The sequence below is a fragment of the Lepidochelys kempii genome, chromosome 2 (assembly GCF_965140285.1).
Source record: "Lepidochelys kempii isolate rLepKem1 chromosome 2, rLepKem1.hap1, whole genome shotgun sequence".
Lineage (NCBI taxonomy): Eukaryota > Metazoa > Chordata > Testudines > Cheloniidae > Lepidochelys > Lepidochelys kempii.
Window position 1 is genome coordinate 4,291,732 of NC_136381.1, and position 25,247 is coordinate 4,316,978.

Consider the following 25,247-nt stretch of genomic DNA (forward strand, 5'->3'; position numbering starts at 1 on the left):
CTGTTCTAATTCCATGCTTCAAACCAATTTGTTGCCAAAAACATCTAAATGAAAAGCCCCTAATTGAAGCTGTTTTTGAGAAGTGTTATTGCTTAGTCTATGCCCTGCAGCTAGGAAAATGTGATTATTTGTTCTCCAGTTTGTTTAAACTTGGCAATAAATACTTTAAAGCATGTTGCACTTATTTCAGGAAGATGGACATCATTACCAGTATGCTTTGAACTTGGGGAGGAAAAGGCAGGCAATCTTACTAGTATAAAAAAATGCAGTGTCTTAAAATTAAGATAAGACTTTTCTTAAACAGCTCAGCAAGTCCTGAAAGTTAATTTTTCTCTCTACCATCCCCAAAGCAAGGGGAGATGGGCCTTGCAAGGTGTGATACCATAGTCGTGTGTGTGATGGTAACAGATGTTATAGGACAGGCTTTGCACATCCTTGTTTGGAGCCAGGACTTTGCTTTAATTATCTTGCAACAGATCTGAATTTTAAAAAGCTTCTGAAAGAATAAAATGTGCCCTTCTGTCCACTGCCTTGGCGGAATCTATTAGCACTTATCCTGAGATTTTCACCTCTTGCTCACTGGTTCATATCCAACCAGAGTTGGTAGCGAGCAATATAGTTTTGTTTTGCTTTTGGTGGAATATGAGAGATGAGTTAGCTATTCTCAGCCCAGCTCCTTGTATGTGGTTGTCTGAAGAGCCATCACAATTGCCGCTGTCTGCTAAGAGATAGTGTTGTGTGGTTCTCCATTGTGTTCTCCTCCTAAAATTTCCAGTACGGTAGTTTTCCTGTGAGTTAGAAGGTGCTAGTAGCTCCAACATTCTCAGCTCTTAATAAATTACTGCTTGATGAGCCGTTGATAGCTTGGTTTGCCCCTGAACGTCAGGGAAAGGTTTCCCTGCCACAAGGTGTCCTGGAGACAGAAATCCTGTTTCCTTTCTTTAAAAGTTCAGGAAATCCATTTGCAAAACTTAACTTATATTTGCTACTTAACAGCTAGATGCACTTCCTGTTAACAGTTTATGTGGATTTAATACCTTCACTGCAAAAATTGGTATTTCTCTTGGAACTTGCTAGACCCCAGTGCTGTCTTTCCATTGCATTGTCATTCCTGGTAAGTTATGCTAGCTTCATCTGCCTGGGTCCATTCAACGTAAGGAATTAATGAAGCAGATTTGTTACTAATTCCCCAAATGTCTCCCTCTGAAACTGATTGCCTTGCTAGGCAAACATTGGAGGGTATATGAAACCCAATAAGACGTTTGAGTTGCAAAGCCAATGCTGCTATTGTTCTTTGTGGATCTAGAGTCTGAACAACAATCCTGCTTCGGAGTCGCAGGTAAAGTACTTTTAATCATTTGGATTTATTTCCTATTAAACAGCAGTTTGTGATCTTAAACTATCGATTACACTCTGGCATAAGTAGCAGTCTCTCTTGAAAGAGCTCAGAACTGAATGAGTGTGAAAATTAAATTCCCTTCTTAAACCGAAAGATGGTCCTTTTAGAAGCAGATTCCAGTAGCAATATAATTAACCTCTTGCTGTGCCATTCTGTGTGAACATATTGAACATACTCAGTGATAATCATCCCATAATACTGGGTGTCTGCTTTCACACTGAATTCGTAACAGTATTACAGTAATCCCAAATCCTTTTGTTAGCTCCAGGGACTTGGCCAACTGGGTAACCAGAACAAAAGACATTTGAGCTCTGCAGCACAGCGCTTATATTTGCAGGCACCTTAGAGACTAACCAATTTATTTGAGCATAAGCTTTCGTGAGCTATAGCTCACTTCATCGGATGCATACTGTGGAAAATGTAGATTTACACTTTCCACAGTATGCATCCGATGAAGTGAGCTGTAGCTCACGAAAGCTTAAGCTTATGCTCAAATAAATTGGTTAGTCTCTAAGGTGCCACAAGTACTCCCTTTTCTTTTTGCGAATACAGACTAACACGGCTGTTACTCTGAAACCTATATTTGCAGATGTTTTTTGGGTAAAGTGAATCACCAAGAGAATTTGTAGTTGGTTGGGATAGGAGCTCTGATAACTTTGAATCAAGTTAATGTATCAATTAATCCCAGTTGTTAGGTTACATGTTATAATACGATCAACAACCCTTGAATGATCCAAGAAGGAATTTTATGGTTCTGACACCAAGTCTGGAAATGCAAGGACACTTCTAATGCCATAAGATGTAGTCCCATTATTGTGTGTACCGATTATGTTTGGCTTTTTAACTATCAAAACCCCGTTTGCAATGGATTGAGGATGGGCGCCCCTCTCTTCTTTTGAGCTACTCGGGCTCAGCTTCTGCTCTCTCCTTTTGTCTTTTTCCCTCTCTCCCTTGTCCCCCTCTTCTTTTCTTATTTTTGTATGGTTCTTCTAGTTCTTTTCTCCCCGGTTGCTTCCCTGTCCTGTTACTTCACACCCCAGAAGGCCACATGTTCCTGAGCATGGGATCTCCTGTGTGGCTTTGATCTGACCTTACATGTGGTCTGGGAGCTTTGTTGATCACTGTGGAAACAGAGACCAGAAAACTTGTGCCGGTGACTGCTGTCTGTGTCTTTTCACAGCCCGCTGCATTGCACGTCTGAGAAAGGAGCAATCCATAGGAGACAGTGTGCCCCTTTAGTTCCATCCACCTATAATGTGGATAGCCAAGACACAATCCCACTTTACTTCATAAAAAGACAGGGTCAGATTATTTTATTGTGAGGCCTCAGCAGATAGTTGGCTGCTCAAAAAGTAATAGATGGTGATCTTTGTAAGGGCTCTTGCAGATCATACACGCACAGGACAGCTGTGGTACACCCCCCTATTGGGGGAGAATGGAGGCGCACACACAATAGAGTTACTCAGCAGTTCCCTGGTGCTGTTTGCAGCTCCTACCCCTTTTCAGCTCTCAGCTGTAATTTCTGAGAGCGCCAAACCTGTTCCCGAATCATGGCTTAAAAACAAAATTAACCCAGTGTCACTGGTGTCTGATAATGTAGTGACTGCCCATTACCACGAAAACGTGAGCCAGGAACAGCTAGCAGCTATGCATGGTTTTGTAGACCTCTCTCATCAATTTCAGCTGCAGCTGTTTAACAGAGAGCAGAATGATGTTTTTCATGTACTTCTATAAACCAGCAGGTCCTAAAGTCTGCGTTGTTTACCCTTGAGAGAGAGAGAGAATTCTAAACGAGAAAATATAGAAATGCTGTTTCTTTTTAAAAGTCCTTAGACTCTCAATTTCTATAATAGTTTAACGTTTTGAAACAAAGTAATTGTATAAAAAGCTTTAATGGATATTTTAAAGACAAATACTTCACTCTTTCCATCATTAAAGTGCTTTACCAATGTTAATCACCACGGAAACGATAGCAAGGAGGGAGTTGAGGCTCTGGCCATTTTACAGTTGGGAAAAAGAAGTCTATTAAGGTAGGTAAAGTGGAAATCCACCTCAGAGCTGGGATTAGAACTCCAGAGTTCCTAGCTCCCAGACCTGTGCTGGTACCACCAGAGCACATCTCTGTAGAAGTGAAGTTATGCTGGGTCATGCAACACCATGCTCCTGTAACAGACGGTATCCAGGTTAACGTTATTAGACTGTAGCAGTGTTGTATCCTCACCTAGTGGGGATTTTCAGCTGATTTCTGCATTTTGCCATGTTGTTGCCAACCCAGGTCATTAGTTTTTTAGACTTTTGGGGAACTGAAAACCAGTTGGTTAAGGAGGAAGTTATGTTTAATAGAGAGAGACAGATCTTGTTAAGCCAGTAATCCTCTGGTATCACTGGTAAATACTCTAGACAGGTGCAGAAGATCATTATCTTTTCTCTGAGTATGCAGTGTCTGTCTCTACCTATGTGGGTTTTCACTTATTCGGTGTTCGATCACGCACAAGCCAAAGATGGAAGCACAGACGTTTAGAGCAACAGGCCAGGTTGTTCTGAAGCTCCTTATGACCTTCCCTTGTATGCTCTGCCTTCCACATAGGGAATAGCATGGGAACTTAAATCTCACTCTTGCTTTCAATTGCCCCAGTGAGGTAGGAAAATCCTGTTATCCCCCCAACTTACAGGGGGAACAGAGGCACAGAGAGACTAAGTGACTTGCTGAAGGTTGAAAAGAAGTCTGTGGTGGAGCAGGGAACTGAATCTGGCTTTCTTGAGTCCCAGGCTACCACCCATGCCACTGGCCCATCCTGTCAGGCATGGGATGATACCAGCTTCAACTGTAGTTGGTGAGTTGCCAGACGTCCCCAAGCTGAAAGTAGCCTCCAAAGGTAAACTCTTGGCACTTGCTGATAGGGCTATGCCAGTGATCGTTCATGCCCATACCAATGTGAGATGAGCAAAATACTCATTTGGCAGTGGAGAAGTTGTCACTGTCATTTGGGAGGTTTTGGAGAGCTGGCAGTAAAGGTAAAGGTTCCTCCTGGCCTGAGGTTTTGTCAGGCAGATTTTCGTCTGGAACAAATATCTCTAAAATACGGTAGTCTAATAAAGGTGAACGAGTGCCTATAGGAGTTCTGGCTTTTAAAGCACCAGAATATTGGCTGTCTCTGTCTGCATTTCCAACCTTCTCAGAAAGCAGGCCTATGCATGCTCATGAAACATTTGTCACCATTTTTTCAGGAGTACAGCTCAGCAATGGCAGATCATTTAAACATCACCTATCTGACATAATCTTACATTATGCAGTTCAAAGGATCAGTATCCCACGTGTACCTCTCTGCGGGGTTCCTCATATATTATGCAAAATCAGTATAAATAACAATTTTCGATCATAGTATTCACTGTGCAGAACAGTCTCTTATTCAATTTGCTGCACATCTGGGCAAATTGTTTGAGATCCCTTATGAGGCAATTCTTGACTAGATAGCAAATTCTGGAGGCATCTAAGCCTGAAGAGCTAAGTGCCTGTTTTGAAGATGCAGAGGGAGAGTCCCTCGCAGTCTGAGAGTTAGTAACAGGCTCTTCAATATTTAGGAAGTCTCCACCTTGCAGCTATGAGTAGTAAAATTTCTCTCTGCCCAGCAATGCTCATGTTGGACAGTTCATTTCTGCCCCCAATGCCTATACGGGTGCTGGAAAACGGAAAGGAGGAAAACTGTGAAAGATCCTTCCCTGTTCTTTGTTTTGTACCTCATATACTGAACAATGTTCAGCGTACTCGCCTTTGTGAATCGTTTTCTTTCAAAGCTGTCTGGTTGCAAAGCCTATAGAATTCTTCAGGTAATTTCAGGTTATAGAAGTAAGAGAGAGAGACTGTAGAGTCAATCCAGGTGTGTCTACACTGCAAAAAAAACCCTTCAGCTGTGAGTCTGAGAAGCGTGGACATACATTAACACAACACCCCTCTGACCAACCCAGGATTGTTCCCCATAAGTTCTCTGCTGCTTTGTTCTGTCTAATCTCTTGTGACCCAAGCAATAAGGCGTCCACTACTTCCCCATGGGACTATTCAGCTAAGAAATGGTTTCTTTGTATTCAGCTATAAAGTTTCCTTTGCTCAGTTTCATCCTGTTCCTTGTAATAATAACCATTTGCAGGACCATAAATAATTCCTCTTCTTGTGGTGGTCAGTTACCTTATCTCTGTTTAATCATTGCTTAGCCGAGTGGTATCTACTGGTTATTCATTTGCTCTCCTTTAATATCGCAAACTTTCAAGCCCTTTATATAATATTTTTGCTGCTGTTCTCTGAGTTCCTTTCTGTGTATGTACATCTTTCTGGTATTGAGTTGCCCAGAGCTGATTGTAGGATTCTAGGCATGGCCTCACTGGGACCTTATAAAAAGGGACTATCGGTTGCTTGTTCTGCCTTTTTGCATGCAGCCTGAACTTTCATTAGCTCCTTTTGCTGCCAAATTGTGGAAAATCCTGCTGAGTCTTCTGCCTCAATAATGCAGAATTCTGCAGATCATTAACATTGCGTTTACCAGCTGTACAGTGTGGGACAACTTCTTAACCTGTTTTGCAGGTGTGCTTGCAAATGAGAATATATGTGATCTATGGATCTGTTGATAATGCAAGGCAAGCAGGTTCTACTTAAATGATTATGCAACAGCAGATGGTCAAGTGGGAGTTTCTAGGTAAATCTGGACTTGGGTACCCACTCTTCATGCTTGAAAAGGAGATACAGCAGACACCTAGGAGTAAACTTAGTCTTGCCAAAGGTCCCCTTCTCCCCCACAGTCCTGTGCCAGATGCTATGTTACAGCAGCTAAAGAAAGGAACAGTGTGTGCCCACTTTGGGCTCCACCTAAGACACCACAATTGTGTTTGCTGTAAAGCAGGGTAACCTGGGAAATGTGTGCCCGAGACCCACCTGTGCCATTTAGGAAATCAGCCAGTGACTAATGGGGTTGGGACAGTTGGGAAGAGTTGGTACTTTATATATTGATGATTATTGGTCGGGGGGAAGGGGGGCAAGGATTTGAAACATTAAAATTATATCTGATTGTATTGCTCTCCACCACATTTTATTAATCATTTATTGTCTTATGTTGTGGGCTGTTTGGTACAGAGAAAGTACCTTCAGATGTATTTGTACGGTGGCTAGCACAATGAGTCTGTTGGGTGCTACCATAAGATAATTATAAATAACTGTAGTAAGGAGAAAAAATGTCCAGCATGGAAAGGAACCTCAGTTGCCTTCACTAGGAGGAGTGTGATAAGAAAGGTCTATTTTGGGTACCAGGGGAGCAGAGAACTCAGCCTGGGAGCAGCACTGAGGGAACAAACACAATGAGTATGAGGGCTCATCTGCACAGTAGGGTAATGCATTCTACAGGGGTTTGATTTCTAAAGCGCCCTAACGTGTGGTGCATTAATTGGTCTGTGTAATTCCCGCTGGTGCTCACTGGTTTAGGGGTCATAGGTTCCAATCTTGCTGGGGCCTGGGTAGCAGTCTCTGCTTAACACTCTCCTTCCTCGCTGGCTCAACGCTCCTCAGCCTAAACCAACCTCCTCCCTGTGGTGAGGGGACCTGGAGCTGGGTTCCATAGCTCAGGGGGTTAGAACAGTGGTCTCGAAATACAGGGGTCGCAGGTTTGAATCTCACTAGGGCCTGAGTAGCAGTATCTGGTTTAGTCTCTCCTCGCTAGTGGCTCCTTGCTCCTTAATGCCCTTTAACTTAGTGCTGTTTGACACAATACTACATTAAAGTGTACCAGACTGTTCTGCATGGACCAGTTCATGCGAAGTACATTAGAGGGCTTTAGAAATCACAGCCCCAGAGAGCACTTAAGTCCTGAGATGTGTTAGAGGAGCATAACAATGTTAACATTTCAGCAGCCCTAGTTAGGATTTTGAAGTGGATAGTTCATTGAAATGAAGGAGGGTCTCGTGTGTCCCTACAGCTAGAGAAATAGATCCAGGTCTTATCTACACACAATGTGTGCACAAATTTACCTCAATCAGTGAACCTTCCTACTGTGGATACTCTGAAATTGGTACAAAGCCTGGGCTACCTAGCTCTGTCGTTTAGGGGGGTGATTTTTACCCGTGTAGCTATGCTGGAAAAAGCCTTAGTGTGGGTGCAGTTATACTGATATAACTCTGCTTATGCATGTTGGGGAAAGATTCCCACACAAAGCTGCACTGATTTAACTAAATTGGTTTATATCACACATGGAGGCCTGCGCCACACTTAAAACAGATACGAGCATTCCTGTGTTGGTTCTGGCTGTGATTCTGTGTGTTTTTTACCACCACAGTCTCAGTGTAATCTTAGCCCTTGTGGTTATCCCCCAGGTGACCTCTACAATACACATTCATATACATTCAGTAAAGATTTTCAATTTTTCCCTTCTTTGATTTGTGGCCCTGATCCTGCACTAAGGAATTCAGACAGAGCCAGGATCGGTATCTATGGTATATTATACTTGCTCCCCTTTAGTTTTCTTGTTAACAGGCTGCCTTTGAAACAGGTGGCTCTGTGGCTGAGCCACACTAGAATTATTGTTGGTTTCATTTGTCTCCTGCTTTTTCACTTGCCTGTCTTCCCTGATAGATTTGTAGAAGCCTGTTAGGCTAATGCGAACTCATCCTTCTTTCCAGCGATTCCCCTAAAGCCCTGAATGGCTGTAGACGTACCACCTTTGCCGTTCATTTTCTAATCCTGGCGTTCATTGCCCTCAGGGGCTCCTCTACCCTGAACTGAGTTCCAAGTAATGGAAAATAAACACTTAACTTCTGCTATTGCCCATTTTCCACTGACTTTGGGGTTCAGTTTGGTGCCTGCCCTTCCTGACTGTCTTGATGGCAGCTCCTATGGCTTTCTCCCTGCAAGTCTTAATGGCCTCTTGTGACCCCACCAGGGGTCCACAGTCCCTCTCTGTTTCCAATGTGGATCCTCGTGACCCTCAGATGTCGGAGCATTTTACAGAGCCCTGCTGGCCCATTTCTTGGTCCTTGCATTTTTCCTTTACAAAGGAATTGAAATCAGTTGTCTCTGGGAAGCTCAGCTCCCACTCTTTATCCTTGCACTGTACCTTTCTCATTAGGGTACTTTATTCCTCTCACTTTTAGGAACATAGGATTTACCCTACCAGTTTAGATGATTAGTTAATCTATCCCAACAATGGCTGCTAGTTTACTGTCTTTCTCTACTTACCATGCTTGATTATTACTACTCTTGGCATGTGCTAATAATATTCTATCTCTTGAGAAATAACATAGTCAACTGAACAAAGGCCTGCAGAAATAAACAGCAAAGGGTGGTGAGTTGTCATCATCTGGTCATACATGCTGTCTTTCTGTCAGGACAGCTCCTGTGTGATTGTAGGCATCAGAAATTATGCAGCAGAGAATTTAGGAAGTTTTTCTGGCTCCTCAGCCCAACACTGAGCTCCAGCAGGCTATGGCATATTCTCCCCAAGGAAGAGATGGAAGCCTCATTATTTGGTTCCTTGAAAATTGTATTGGAGAAATTGCTGAAAAATGTAGAGGAGAATTCTGCTTTGGATGGGAGACGGACTAGATTGGCTAATGTCTTTCCTGCTTCTGAGTTCTATGGTGGCTGTGGAGAAGTAAAATGTAAGTGATTGGAGCCTTTGAGGTAAAGGGTGCTATGTAAATAAGAGGGAGGTAGTCTTTTTCCGTGGTCACCCAATTTGGCGAGGATGTAAGATCTCAAGATGAACCTGTGTCCATGAGAACGGATGGACATACAAATCCATTCTAAGAAATTCTGGTTTTAGGGAAACAATCCTGTTTTGTCACTTTGTATAAAAAAGTTAGACTGTCCTCTCACATTGAATATTTATTTTATCTATTCAGTAATTCTGGGGGAGGAAAAATTAAAACAAATGAAAATTACTGATGGTTGAAGATGATGGAAGATGGATGAATACTAGCCTTGAGAATGATCCCATTGTTAAGATAAAGGACTTGGAGTTTGAGTTCTGTTCCTGGCTATACCACAGACTCCCTATGTGATGCTAGGAAAGGCTGTTTATTCTCTCTCTTCCCCCTTCCCCCCACATAGATTTCCCATCTGTAAAATGGGGATCATGCTTCCCTAGCTCTCATGAGTGTTGTGTGTCTGAATGAATGCACAGACCCACTTAGAATGTGCTGTGGAAGAGCAAAGTAGATTATCGTGAAGCTTAACCAGAGAGGTTTGCCACCTTGATGTTACAGCGTTCAAACATCTTCCTAAAAGTCGAAAGAGTGGCACACTTTGGTTCTTTGACTCCATCAGCTCATAAGGAACCTTGGGAAGGATGCATACATAAGTATCGCTTTAAGACTTTTATGGCAATAAGGTGCCATTGTGAAGGTCAGCCATAAGGTGTTTAAGTTTCCACACCAGGTTTTTTCTTTCCTCTTCTCCTTGGGTGTGGTTGGTGTGAATTGTTCACGGGGGAGGCATGTCTCGGAGTAAAACCACCATCTCAGCAATGCACAGAGCACTTTGGTGTGCATGAGCCGTGAGCCCTGGCTGATAAATGGTGCTCATATCCCATTCAAATATGATGCAAGCAGTTTTTTTGTAGTTTGTCTTCCATTGCGGTAGTAAAGTTTTTAATTAGGAAAGCTAATGAGATCGATTAGTCATTAGAACTGACCTCTGGATCTCTGCAAGGAGCGTGCATGTGTGTGCTGGGCTGATAACGGGAGACGCTGGGGTATTGTTTGTAATAAAAGCGTAAAGTGTTTGATTTGAGTGAAATGTGCCACAGGGAATACATCATGCGGTGAAAAAAAATTACAACCCTGGGAGCCTGTAATGAAGGGAATTAAACCAACATCCTATCTAAATAACATGATTATCTACACAAAACCCCTCAGCTAGCAAGTAATAATAGAAAACGGAGCTGCTTCGGAGAGTCTCTTTCAGAACATGGTTAATGCCAGAGACTCGCGCACGGAAGAGCAGCTACTGTATAAATGCAACATCCAATTACCTCTGTGGAATACAGTTTACCGGACGCCGGTCTGTCTGTGTTTTGGGAATGGTGGGGAGGGGGAACTGAAAGCCACAACAATTTGGGATCTCCATTTCTTACATCACTTGTAAGTGCAAGGCAGTGAGGGATGTTAAGTAGGAGTTTGATTGGATGTCTGATTGATTAACAGCCACTAGAGCTTGTAAAGGTGCCAACCCCCTTCCTCCCCCCCAAAAAAACAAAACAAAAACAAAAAACGGTGGTGTAATGTATTTGACAAATTCCTAATTTAAATAATTGTATAAGGTCAGAACATAGGTAAAGAGTCAGCTAATGTATCACATATGAAAGTAGCATGCTTAGGCAAATTCCTACAGGGATCTGTACATATTACACAGTAATACACAGTATTCTTGCCAGCAAGTTAAAAAAGTATGGATTTGGATGAATGGACTATAAGATGGATAGAAAGCTGGCTAGATTGTCGGGCTCAACAGGTAGTGATCAACGGCTCAATGTCTAGTTCGCAGGCAGTATCAAGCAGAGTGCCCTTGGGGCCGGTTTTGTTCAACATCTTTATTAATGATCTGGATGATGGGATAGATTTCACCCTCAGCAACTTTGTGGATGACACTAAGGTGGGGGGAGAGGTAGATACGCTGGAGGGTAGGGATAGGGTCCAGAGTGACCTAGACAGATTGGGGGATTGGGCCAAAAGAAATCTGATGCAGTTCATGAAGGACAAGTGCAGAGTCCTGTACTTAGGATGGAAGAATCCCATGCACCGCTACAGGCTGGGGACCGAATGACTAAGCAGCAGTTCTGCAGAAAAGGACCTGGGGATTACAGTGGATGAGAAGCTGGATATGAGTCAGCAGTGTGCCCTTGTTGCCAAGAAGGTTAACAGCCTATTGGGCTGCATTAGTAGGAGCATTGCCAGCAGATCGAGGGACGTGATTATTCCTCTCTATTCGGCACTGGTGAGGCCACATCTGGAGTATTGTGTCCAGTTTTAGTCCCCCTACTACAGAAAGGATGTGGACAAATTGGAGAGAGTCCAGCAGAGGGCAATGAAAACGATCAAGGGGCTGAGGTACATGACTTACGAGGAGAGGCTGAGGGAACTGGGTTTGTTTAGTCTGCGGAAGAGAAGAATGAGGGGAGATTTGATAGCTGCTTTCAACTACCTGAAAGAGGGTTCCAAAGAGGGTGGAGCTCTGCCCTTCTCAGTGGTGGCAGATGACGGAACAAGGAGCAATGGTCTCAAGTTGCAGTGGGGGAGATCTAGGCTGGATATTAGGAAACACTGTTTCCCTAGGAGGGTGGTGAAGCACTGCAATGGGTTCCCTAGGGAGGTGGTGTAACCTCCATCCTTAGAGGTTTTTAAGGCCCGGCTTGACAAGCCCTGGCTGGGGTGATTTAGTTGGGGTTGGTCCTGCTTTGAGCAGGGGGTTGGACTAGATGACCTCCTGAGGTTTCTTACAACCCTAATATTCTATGATCCTACATGCGAGGAAACACACATGTGAAAGTTTAGAAATAGGATGTAGTCTAATGGTTGGCAAGGGGAAACAGGAAGCCAGGACTCCTGGGTTCTCTTCACACTTCTGCCACTGCTTTTCTGCATGACCTCTGTGTAAAATAGCTTCATGACTTTTAAGATCCATAAAAAGCTTTACTGAAATTTTAAGTGTAGTCTTATTAAATCTATGGATATGAAATGTGTAGAGTGAGTCAGCCCAACCATTATATTCCCCTTCTTTTAAAGGGGGAGAGGCAGAACTGCTTTCCAGGGTGGACCTCTGCAATATTATAGATGCTTTGGCAGAAACGTGTCCTCATATGAATTGTGAATGGCTTTGTTTGAGGCCACGCAGAGAAGTGGAGTCATTTCTTTTTTTGTTCCAACTCTGGACTTTCTTTTAGAGCAGTGGTACTCAAAGCTGGTCCTCTGCTTGTTCAGAGAAAGCCCCTGGCGGGCCGGACTGGTTTGTTTACCTGCCGTGTCCGCAGGTTCAGCTGATCGTGGCTCCCACTGGTTACGGTTCGCCGCTCCAGGCCAAAGAGGGCTGCGGGAAGGGCGGCCAGCACTTCCCTTGCCCCGCGCCGCTTCCCGCAGCCCCCATTGGCCTGGAGCGGTGAACCACGGCCAGTGGGAGCTGTGATCGGCCGAACCTACGGACGCGACAGGTAAACAAACCCGTCCGGCCTGCCGGGGCTTTCCCTAAACATGCGGCGGACCGGCTTTGAGAACCACTGTTCTAGAGGATAGCAAAACATACGAAGGCTAGGTATCATTAGAGCTCTCTGTGAGGACTCTGGAGTTTGCACCACCGCTTGGTCTGAAATAGGCCAGATGAGGGGATAGTTTAGATCTGTTAGATAGGGCTTGGGAGAAGATTGAGGGTATGCTTCTTAGATAATGAAGGGGCGGAAAAGAGTTTTTGTAGGTGGCTGGGTGGCTGAGCGCCTGTTGAATTGATCATGTTAATGTTGCTGAGATATTGTTAATGGTGCATTAGTGCATGCAGAGTCTTGGATAGGCATTTTTTAGTTATTATTTAAATCAAAACAAATAAGTTAAATAGATGTTCCATGAACAAAACCATCTGACCTGGACATGGCTCAATAATATGATAAATTATAGTACAGTAGGTCTCAAAATGAGCTAGGTGTGCTGTACAGACACACAGGATGATGCAGTCACTGCTCTGGGGAGCTTACAGTCATTTTTAACAAATCCACTGTGGGGAACCTTTGATAAACATTCTGTTTAGATGAGAAACTGTTCAGCTTCTGTTCTACATTTTCAGTCTATCCCCTTTCTCAGTCTTTAGTGCTAGGGACATTTGCAACACAACAGGATCTTTCTTTCATAGATCTTGTCTACACTAGGGAAATTTTGTAACTGCGGGACTTTGCTGACACTAATTTAGCTACATCATGTCAGTTAGATCCACTGTGATCAAGGTGAGATGAGATAGTGCTGAAACCACCAATGGGACCAGTGTCCGCTAGCGCTCCCAAGATACCTAACGTTGGTAGAACTGAACTGGTGTCTGCAATGATGGGAAACTTTTACTAAATGTCCCAAGTGTAGACAGGGCCTTAGATTTCCCCACTGTCTGCAGCCTGCTATTTCCTGTTCCATACTGGTTGTCTTTTAGAACTGGTTGATTTGGAAATGCTTGTCAAAACCATAGGCTTCTATGTGGGGAACAAGGGGCTGGAATATCTCAGAAACAGAGAACATTTTTAATGTGAATAATTGTTAATTAAGAGAGAAGGAAGAGAAGTATTGGGAATATTTGATTTGATTTATAGAGCCGTGGGGTTTGTTTTGTTTGTTTAAGCAGAGTTTTTTACTAAAAGGCGCTGGCTTTAACTTCCTGGCTTTTGTGGGTATTTAATACTTTACATTAACTTAATGTACCCTTTTTGGTATTTAATCTACTGTATAGCACTGCTACTTTTATTAATGCTGATAATTCCAGAAAGCATTATTTCTATGGGTTTCCCTACAGCAGAATCCTGTCATCCTGTAAAGCATTATAATGTGTTTTGTGCTGAGCCTATTAAATAACATTACAGTTCATAAGATTATTTCAGTGCATTTATTATTATTTACATTGTGGTAGCAAATAAGGGCCCCAATAGGGAATCCAGTCCCCTTTGTGCTCAGCACTGTACAAACATATACCAAAAAAACTTAGTCTTTGGACCCAATATCCCTGTCCTTGCCAAAACGAGCTGGTTTGCATAAGAAGCTTAATCAGGCAGTCTTCTTAAAGGATTTCCTACTTGCATGCTTGAACCTCTGCATTTGCTGTATTTAAAAAGTATTGTTTGGTCTGATTTTAACAATTTGAAGTAGGGCTGTCGAGTGATTAAAAAAATTAATCGCACGATTAAACAATAATAGAATACCATTTATTTACATATTTTTGGATGTTTTCTACATTCAAATATATTTCAGTTACAACACAGAATATAAAGTGTAGTGCTCACTTTATATTTATTTTTGATTACAAATATTTGAACTGTAAAAAAACAAAAGAAATAGTATTTTTCAATTCACCTAACACAAGTACCGTCGTGCAATCTCTTTATCATGAAAGTTGAACTTACAAATATAGAATTATGTACAAAAAATAACAGCATTCAAAAATAAAACAATGTAAAACTTTAGAACCTACGAGTCCACTCAGTCCTACTTCAGCCAATCGCTCAGACAACCAAGTTTGGTTACAATTTGCAGGAGATAATGCTGCTCACGTCTTGTTTACAATGTCACCTGAAAGTGAGAACAGGCGTTCACATCGCACTGTTGTAGATGGCATCGCAAGATATTTACGTGCCAGATGCGCTAAAGATTCATATGTCCCTTCATGCTTCAACCACCATTCCAGAAGACATGCATCCATGCTGATGTCAGGTTCTGCTCGATAACGATCCAAAGCGGTGAGGACCGACATGTTCATTTTCATCATCTGAGTCAGATCCCACCAGCAGAAGGTTGATTTTCTTTTTTGGTGGTTCGTGTTCTGTAGTTTCTGCATCGGAGTGTTGCTCTTTTAAGACATCTGAAAGTATGCTCCACACCTCATCCCTCTCAGATTTTGGAAGGCACTTCAGATTCTTGAACCTTGGGTTGAGTGCTGTATCTATCCTTAGAAATCTCACATTGGTACCTTCTTTGCATTTTGTCAAATCTGCTGTGAAAGAGTTCTTAAAACTAACGTGCTGGGTCATCATCCGAGACTGCTATAACGTGAAATATACGACAGAATGTGGGTGAAACAGAACAGGAGACGTACAGTTCTCCCCCAAGGGATTCAGTCACAGATTTAACTTATGCATATTTTTTTTAACGAGCGTCATCAGCATGGAAGCATGTCCTCTGGAATGGTGGCCGAAGCACGAAGGAGCATACAAATGTTTAGCATATCTGGCATATAAATACCTTGCAATGCCGGCAACAAAAGTGCCATGCAAAAGCCTGTTCTCACTTTCTGGTGACATTGTAAATAAGAGGGCAGCATTATCTCCTGTAAATGTAAACAAACTTGTTTGTCTTAGCGATTGGCTGAACAAGAAGTAGGCCTGAGTGGACTTGTAGGCTCTGAAGTTTTACATTGTTTTGTTTTTGAGTGCAGTTATGTAACAAAAAAAATCTACATTTTTTAAGTTGCACTGTCACAACAAAGAGATTGCACTACAGTACTTGTACAAGGTGAATTGAAAAATACTGTTTATCATTTTACAGTGCAAATATTTGTAATAAAAATAATATACATTTTGATTTCAATTACAATACAGAATACAATATATCTGAAAATGTAGAAAATCATCCAAAATATTTAATACATTTCAATTGGTGTTCTGTTGTTTAACAGTGCAATTAAAACTGCGATTAATCGCTATTACTTTTTTGAGTTAATCGTGTGGGTTAACTGCAATTAATTGACAGCCCTAATATGAATATTTGTTTAATGTAAAACCTATAATATAACTGTAAAAGCTGAAGGTAGTGGAAGGGAAAATGATAGATTAAAATTATTGTCCTAATTGTATATGCTTCAGTATGGGAAATGTGCTTCCAGATATGCCTTGATTTATTTACACTGAGCCCTTTTCACATTGTCACAACTGTATAGAATGATGACATTATTTATATAGTGCCATGAGTGTGCATAACACTTAACAGGCAGAATTGAAGATCTCTCTAGTCCTAAATATTGCTCTCTTCGGTCAGTAGTGGTGTTTTTTCCACTATAATTTATGGGGAAAGTTGCTATCTTCATTTTTATTATTAAGATCTCCAGTGACATGTTGCACTATTGAGCTTTCTCTTGCCTCTCCCATGTGTTAAAGATTTTTTTACCGCTGTCTGAATTTGGGATGGGAGATTCATGATGCGGACCCTATTCCCGCCCTCCAGATCCTAACAGAGGTACTGAGTTGCTGAATTTGAATTAACTCTAGGACCCAGCTTCTGAATGAACTAGAAAAATGAGTACCTGTATTTTAGCTCTGATGCACAGGAGTTATTGCCATCACATTCTGAAAACCTGCTCTGCCTATGGTAGTACTTAGCACTGATGCGACTGCTGGAATATGCCTGTATGCGTGCAGTGGTAACTCTGTGCCCCTATCACCCTTGTTATCACCACATACTAAATTTAGCTTTTGGGCTGCACTTGTCCCACCTCTCCCAACAAGGGACGCATTAGGCAAACACAAAAGTGGGGTCTGGTTTTCCCCTTTCCATCTTGCAGTAATTTTAATTAGAGGATCTCCAAAAAACACAGCTGGCCCTTTAAATCGGTTATAAAACCAGAAGATTTAGTCTCAGCATGTAGTGTCAGCTTTAATTATCTGGGCAGTTATAGCTGTATGTTATAAAAGTCAGGCAATTAGACGCATTCCTTAAAGCTGTGAAAAAAATTTGCTAACTATCAAGGAGAGGAAAAACAGAGTCAAACATATAACTGTTAATTGCATGAAGCATTCCGCATTAAAAACTGGCTTGTAGATCATCTTGCAAAATATTATGAAAATGATTAAATACATAAATCTAGTCAGAATGTAGATGTCAGGGATAAGGTGTGTTTTCTAAATGTGTTTGAAATGTCTCAAAAGACCATTGTGCAGTAGGAAGGCTGGAATATTTGTACTCCTTAAGATGCAGTGGGGAAATGCCTGCTTCAGTCAATAGTGTGCAGAGATATAACCAAGGATGAAAATATCTTCTGCCTGTCAACTGTACTGATCACTTCTCTCTCAAACAGATCTGGCTAACTAGTCGTGTCGTTCACAGACTTCGTGTATTAATGACCCACTGAAAGTTAGAACCTCTTTGTCCATAAGCATGAGCTAGACTATGTGAGCTTAATGAGGATTGACACAGTCAGAGCATAGTAACTGCAACAGACAATGTTGCATTTTGTCCAGTTTCTAGCTGGCACAGAAAAACGTGAACACCCCCATAATACATCTGAATGCTTGTGCCGTACATGTTCACGTGTGTGTATGTGCACACTTGGGGGCATTACTTTCTGACTAAATTGGGGATCATAAGTAGCTGAAGTGCTGACTAGCTCTCCTTAGTCTTAGCTGGAAGCCACTCTTCTCTACGTAGTATGAACTAGTTATGTAGGTGACTCTCCTCCTTCCCACCCGTAATCATATACATCCTAAGGATGAGAACTTTTCAGGTTGTTCTTTTGCTTACTTTCTTCCAGGGTCCAGCTTGCACCTTGTAAGGAGCCCTGGGGCTAATAAAGTCGTACAGACTCGCTACAGGATAGTGAAGAAGAATGTGGCTTCGTCTCCAAGTTCGTCGTCCTTCTTCAGCATTCCTGTTCCCAGCTGGAAGACAAGGCGACTTGTGACATCCAGGTAATGTTTCTGCCTATGCTAATCTATTAGGATGCTAATAGACTTCTCTTGTGAGATGCACAATATATAGTGGTTCACCAGGGAGATACTTCTCCCATTTCCTGTCTGGAGAAGTTTGTCTCATGACATGCTACCTTGGAGTGACCTGCCTTTAACTACAAGGCCTAGAAAACATAATTTTCAGCATACGTACACAACTCCTCACATATTTTCGTACATACGTCTCTCAGTGATTAAATAACCAGTGTGACACAGGCTTTCAGTAGAGACCCTTACAATGACCCCTTTTGGTGAACCCATGGGATCCGTATACCCCATGTACCTCGGTGTCCTCTGTCAATTGGCATCAAGAGGTCTTGAGGTCACGCTGTCCCCCAGAGAACATGCCCTATTCTCCATACTAATCTACAAATTACTCTTGCACTTCACGGAAGGCATCTACTGAGTCATGGACCCTCCTCCAATTCACCTTCCTTTTATGAACCAGATGTGCCAACTCTTTGTGTTTAACTGTTTACAAACAGATCAAATATGGGTTCTTCCTGCTCTTTCCCCCTACCCCCGCGTTGCTTTTCCATCAAGATATCATCATGTGTTCATATTTTATCTTCTATATAGAATCCACAAATACCCACGACTGTCATTCCGCGATAGGAAATCACACAGTCAAACCAGTCCTTGTGCTACTTCTAGGCTGGCCCAATTAGTGTTTTGAGGAGGGGCTTGTACACTGTGTTCTTGCGAATATGTTAGGCTAAAATCTCAGGGTATGTCTGTACTAGAAACGGTGCAGCGGCACAACTGTAGCGCTGCAGTGTAGACAGTTACTGCAGTGACGGAAAGGATTTTCCCTTTACTGTACGAAATCCACCTTTCTGAGAGGTGATAGCTAGTTTGATGGAAGAATTGTTACACCAACCTAGCAGTGTCTACAGCAGGGCTTAAGTAGGCTTAACTCCATCGCAAAGAGCGTGAAACTTTCACAGCCCTGAACAGTGTAGTTAAGTCGACCCAACTCTGTAGTGTAAACCAGGCCTTAAATTTCTCTGCATTTCACAGGTTCATAATTTGTTGTTGGTAGTTACAGTGGTAGATATTTGCATGTAAATGAAAGTTTAGTCCTGATAGCTCATCTTCTGGTTGATTCTGCCCTGAAATCATAATATCGAATCTGTCAAGTTCTGATCAGTGTCATGGCTGTAGACACTGGTACTGGCAGTAGCCTCACAGAGAGGGAGGAGAGAACCATTTAATCATAGCAGAGGGGACAGGACAAATAGTGGCCAAGGAAACTGTTCAGGATAAATTATTTTCAGGTTTGTGCCAGTGTTAAATGTAAATTGCTTACTAAATTAAGTCCAGATGCTTCATTGTTTTGGGATTAAACTGATCACTTCTGTTTGGCGCTGTCGCCACTAGCAAGGAGTTCTTTACTGTGTTGTCCACTATAACTCTGTTATTCACATTGCAATTTGTCAGGTCATTTTGTGCATCTACAGGGGTTTTGTTTGCAATGCCTACATGACCCTAGAGCGAATGGTGATAAGCCAGGAAACTTGCCCCTAACCAAAGCCATTACATCCTCATCAGCCTGGAAGTTGCCCCCTTCCTATCTCGAGTTAAGTATATTTGAGAGTGTATCTTTTCGTCCTGAACAAGCAGCATTGATTGAATCTTGCTCTTTTATTTAAATCCATTAAGGGGAACCTACCTTGGTTGAAACAGTTGCTTCTTTCTTTATGTGGTACAGCCAGTCTTGTTAAAATGACCATTCTCTCTGTTACTGCCCAGTTATCTGAAAGCCTGAGTGAAAGTTGATTTTTGTTTCTATTTTTTTTGTGACCATAAATGTTCTGTGAGGGGTCTGGACAAAACTGCCACTTCAGTGTTTCTGCACATAATGTTTCTCTAACAGGGGCCTGGAAAGAGGGTGGCACCCATCAGATTCCATAATTGTCCCAATTTTATCAACGGAGGTGCGGGGGATTTGCGTCCTGTAAGCGCTACTTGTGGATTGGTCAGGGTTCTGAAATCACATGCAGAGTCACTGGAACTTGGGGGTGTTGGGTGGTCCAGCGCTGTTTGTATGGAGCGTCGTCGTGTTGTATCATGACATGGCATCGCTACGAAGCTTGATATGCGAATCTGACTCACGAGATCAATTCAAGATTAGGAGAGGCAACCCTAAAGAAAGAGGAAGATTACTTGTATTTGTACCAAACTTCGCAGGAAAAAAAAAGCTTCTGCTCTTTGGTAAGATGAGCCCTGTAAAACTTGAAATGGGTAAGTTTAATATCAGTGATGTTATTGAGGTGGGGCAAAACGAGGCTTAGAATGGGAAGCTAGCTTCAACCATAATGACAGAGAGACAAGTCCCTCCTCGATTTGATTCTGTTCAGGTTCTCATACCCTACTCATTACCATGCAATCTGAACATCTAATTGATTGAGCATCTGACTGAGAGGAGGGGACTTGTGGTTTAAAATGGGGGAGGAGCAGGGCTAGAGACAGTGATTAAGACCAGAGATCACAGAGTCACACCATCAGTCTTCCTCACCAGAGCAGTCATTTTATAGAGAAGTAATCTGATTGTTCCATTTTGATTGGATGAGAGCTTCCATTTGTAGAATCCTCTTGTACTTATTAATCTTGGACTTCATTAAATTGTGTGGCTTAGATCTTATGGCTGTTTCATACAGATCTTAATAAAGTGCCATCAGCAAATTAAAACAATTATATTTTAAAGAAGAGATAAATCTCTGATTCAGTCTTGCTATTACCTTTGTTGCATACGATCCATCATACGGACCGTCTGGTCAGGACATGGCAAACGCTTTTTCTGTAATTCTGACCTTTGTCTTATACTCCATTGTTCATAACGGTCTCCTGGATGTGGAATAAAAAAATGATCTAGTAGACTGTGAGCTACTGTCTCAGGGGGAGGAGGAGGGAAGAGCCAATGTTCGGGTTGTTAAAAACTGGACTGGATGAAGCACTGGGGAGAGACATTTCTAGCAGAGAGCCATCCTGCACTGTTCGGAGGAAGATTGAGATATGGATTAAGTGAGTGGATCTCGTCCGTCTCTTGTTTCAATGGTCCAACGACCTCTTTTCAGTCACATTTCATCTTGCCCCACTATTAGAAAGTGGCTCATTTTGAAGGAGGTCTAATTCAGAACCACTGAAAAATCTGCCCGCTGCTGCCTTGTTTGCTAGTGATGTTGCAAGTGATGATGACTGACGTTGTTTTACTCTGCTTGGAATATACTCTCTCTGCCCCACCCGTTGTATGTTACTTCTCTTAGTGAATTGTTAGCTCTTTGGGGCAGAGACCATGCGTTTGTACAGCTCCTAGGTCGGTGGGGCCCCGATACTGTCTTGGGGTACTACTGTAACGTATTAAATAGCAGCCGAATACTAAACAATACAGCCCAACATGAGCGCCATTGGTGCTGGGAATAAGCCCAGCTTGAGGCAAAGGGATCTCAGACGTGTTTGACGGCTGCTGCATAGCAGCAAGCGGGGGCCAAGGGGGGCTTATGCGAAGATAATGGCCAGCTTTTTGTGTTGGTGACAGTGGTGAGATTTAGCACATGCACGCAGTGCCCTCCTTCGGCTGAATTTGCAGCTTGTTTGTCGAGTGGCTAAGCAGCAGTGATTTATTAGCCTTTTAGATTTACCTTTTGATATGGTACTGAGAACTGCATTTTTTTTAATGTCCGCTTGGCACTGAGCCACAGTGCTGTAAAGTGTAGTCCTAAAGGTGGCACTGGGTGTACGTGGCCGCTGCACTTGCAGCACGTAGGGATGGGGAAGTTTCAGCTATCAAAATCCAGATCATTCAGGGCCTGCATGGGATGGGCATAGGCCCTTCAGTGCTGCCATAATCCTTTTGATTTATACGGCACTTTAATGGACTTCAAGTGGGGTCACATCTCTAACCCACCGAACACTCTGTAAAGCTTGACTCTGCGAAGAGTATTGCCATGCTGCTTCAGGGGAAACCACCCTGCAGTTTGCAGCATGGGGTGGGGTCTCTGGCATTCGTTCCATTGCAGGCAAATCCCATGAAGCAGTTGGCCAGAGACAGAAGACTAATGTGTCTCTCAGGATTGTGAGTGGGGACTGGGGTGTGCTGTTGCTCGGCCACAGGCACCCAGTGCTAATTCCTCAGTGATTGGTTGCTTTCTTCCCTCATTGCTAGATTGCATTAAACTTCGCCCTGCCGCTGACTCTTCTGCAGGCGATAGATGGGAGTGTATTTTAAATTAATTTTACTGCACTTTTTGTAATATTTTTGTTTTAAATAGATTTATAAGCAACTTGGGGGCTATTTCTACAAATTTATGAAGATAATTTTCATGCTCTTGATAAGGTTAAATTTACACCTGCTATTTCCATATTAATTCACATTGCTAAGTGGATCTAATTTTCTTCCGTTCTTCTATCTAGTGAGCATGGCCTTTCCTAATGCAATTTCCCCCTCACTAAATCACTGTGATCAGGAGTCATGATCGAGTTAAATTAACTTAAATTAATTTACTTAATAAGAGCTCCAGATCATTGTGGATGAGATTAAGATTTATTGATTCTCCTTTCACTCCTCCCCCTAATCTCTTCCTGCTTTGCAGGGGCGAGTTTTGGAAAGGCTGTGGTTTCTCTCTTAAATTTCATTTTTCCTGTCACATTTGGTTGTTGTATGAATCATGCAGAGGCATCTTAACTCTGTCCAGGTCCTCCTCTGGCCATAGATGAGCTTGAAGAACTGGTGGTGATGTCAGGGACACTCTACACTCATAAGCCCTAATTAACAGATACTTGAGGTAACTAGTTCTTTGGGAAAAAGAAAAGGAGGACTTGTGGCACCTTAGAGACTAACCAATTTATTTGAGCATAAGCTTTCGTGCATCCGATGAAGTGAGTTGTAGCTCACGAAAGCTTATGCTCAAATAAATTGGTTAGTCTCTAAGGTGCCACAAGTCCTCCTTTTCTTTTTGCGGATACAGACTAACACGGCTGCTACTCTGAAACCTGTCATTATGCTAGTTCTTTGGGGTAATTTGTTTGCCAGCTGCTCTGCTGCAGCTGCTTTCAGGGAGGTCCTGCTTTCACCCTGGTTCATAGCCTGATTGATACTCGGTGACTTGCCTGCGGTGTGTCTGATTCTCCCCTGAGAATAACAGAAGACCATTCAGCTTTTCCGTACTTGTTCGGAGAAGCAGGGAGCCTTTCTCCTCATTTGAGGATGCAGCAGTATTTTAGAACCTACCAGAGAGGACACAGATTCCCTTGCTGGAGAGTGGGCCAGTGGAGTGTCAGGCAAGAGCGCACCTTGCTTGAGGCTGGTGGGTAGAGATAACAATGCGGAAATGCTGCCTGTCATTAAAGACAGGACCTCTTTCTCTTGTCTACCCACCTTCTTCCCTAAAATAAGAAAAGGAGTACTTGTGGCACCTTAGAGACTAACCAATTTATTTGAGCATAAGCTTTCGTGAGCTCCAGCTCAGTTCATCGGATGCATTCAGTGGAAAATACAGTGAGGAGATTTATATACACACAGAACATGAAAAAATGGGTGTTTATCATGCACACTGTAAGGAGAGTGATCATTTAAGATGAGCTATTACCAGCAGGAGAGTAGGCCGGGGAGGGGGGAACCTTTTGTAGTGATAATCAAGGTGGGCCATTTCCAGCAGTTAACAAGAACGTCTGAGGAACAGTGCATGGGGGGGGGGGGGAATAAACAAGGGGAAATACTTTTACTTTGTGTAATGACTCAACCACTCCCAGTCTCTATTCAAGCCTAAGTTAATGGTATTCAATTTGCAAATTAATTCCAATTCAGCAGTCTTTCGTTGGAGTCTGTTTTTGAAGTTTTTTTGTTGAAGAATAGCCACTTTTAGGTCAGAAGTCGAGTGACCAGAGACATTGAAGTGTTCTCCGACTGGTTTATGAATGTTAAAATTCTTGACATCTGATTTGTGTCCATTTATTCTTTTACGTAGAGACTGTCCAGTTTGACCAATGTACATGGTAGAGGGGTATTGCTGGCACATGATGGCATATATCACATTGGTAGATGTGCAGGTGAACGAGCCTCTGATAATGTGGCTGACGTGATTAGGCCCTATGATGGTGTTCCCGAATAAATATGTGTACAGAGTTGGCAACGGGCTTTGTTGCAAGGATAAGTTCCTGGGTTAGTGGTTCTGTTGTGTGGTGTGTGGTTGCTGGTGAGTATTTGCTTCAGGTTGGGGGGCTGTCTGTAGGCAAGGACTGGCCTGTCTCCCAAGATTTGTGAGAGCGGTGGGTCGTCCTTCAGGATAGATTGTAGATCCTTGATGATGCGTTGGAGATGTTTTAGTTGGTGACATTTAGTTGCTGAAGGTGGCGGCTAGTGGTGGTCTGTTATTTTCTTTGTTGGGCCTGTCCTGTAATAGGTGACTTCTGGGTACTCTTCTGGCACTATCAATCTGTTTCTTCACTTCAGCAGGTGGGTATTGTAGTTGTAAGAATGCTTGATAGAGATTTTGTAGGCGTTTGTCTCTGTCTGAGGGGTTGGAGCAAATGCGGTTGTATCATAGAGCTTGGCTGTAGACAATGGATCGTGTGGTGTGGTCTGGGTGAAAGCTGGAGGCATGTAGGGAGGAATAGCGGTCAGTAGGTTTCTCGTATAGGGTAGTTTTTATGTGACCATTGCTTATTAGCACCATAGTGTCCAGGAAGTGGATCTCTTGTGTGGACTGGTCCAGGCTGAGGTTGATGGTGGGATGGAAATTGTTGAAATCATGGTGGAATTCCTCAAGGGCTTCTTTTCCATGGGTCCAGATGATAAAGATGTCATCAATATAGTGCAAGTAGAGTAGGGGCGTTAGGGGACGAGAGCTGAGGAAGTGTTGTTCTAAGTCGGCCATAAAAATGTTGGCATATTGTGGGGCCATGCGGATACCCATAGCAGTGCCGCTGATCTGAAGGTATACATTGTCCCCAAATGTAAAATAGTTATGGGTAAGGACAAAGTCACACAGTTCAGCCACCAGGTTAGCCGTGACATTATCGGGGATAGTGTTCTTGACGGCTTGTAGTCCATCTTTGTGTGGAATGTTGGTGTAGAGGGCTTCTACATCCACAGTGGCCAGGATGGTGTTATCAGGAAGATCACCGATGGATTGTAGTTTCCTCAGGAAGTCAGTGGTGTCTCGAAGATAGCGGGGAGTGCTGATAGCGTAGGGCCTGAGGAGGGAGTCTACATAGCCAGACAATCCTGCTGTCAGGGTGCCAATGCCTGAGATGATGGGGCGCCCAGGATTTCCAGGTTTATGGATCTTGGGTAGCAGATAGAATACCCCAGGTTTATTTCTGAAACCTGAAATAAGGATCTTCTGTGTCTGTCTGGAGAAGGGACAACTGAGAGGAATCCAATAAGTCTTCAAATATGTTAAGGATTGTTAATCTGC

At 42.8% G+C, this 25,247-nt stretch overlaps 1 protein-coding gene across 5 annotated transcripts in view; it reads left to right on the plus strand.

Annotated features, from left to right (window-relative positions):
• ZC3H3 (zinc finger CCCH-type containing 3) overlaps positions 1–25,247 on the plus strand; it is a 353,067-nt gene that overhangs the window by 113,868 nt on the left and 213,952 nt on the right. For 4 of the 5 annotated variants that reach the window (XR_013635280.1, XM_078851405.1, XM_078851406.1 and 1 more), the window contains exon 4: positions 17,634–17,790. The exons of the other annotated variant lie outside the window; for it this stretch is intronic. Coding sequence is in view for 3 of the 4 variants with exons in the window: in XM_078851405.1 (XP_078707531.1) it covers positions 17,634–17,790 (157 nt within the window). In the remaining variant the exon portion in view is untranslated. The remainder of the gene's footprint in view (positions 1–17,633; positions 17,791–25,247) is intronic. 5 annotated transcript variants of the gene reach the window in all.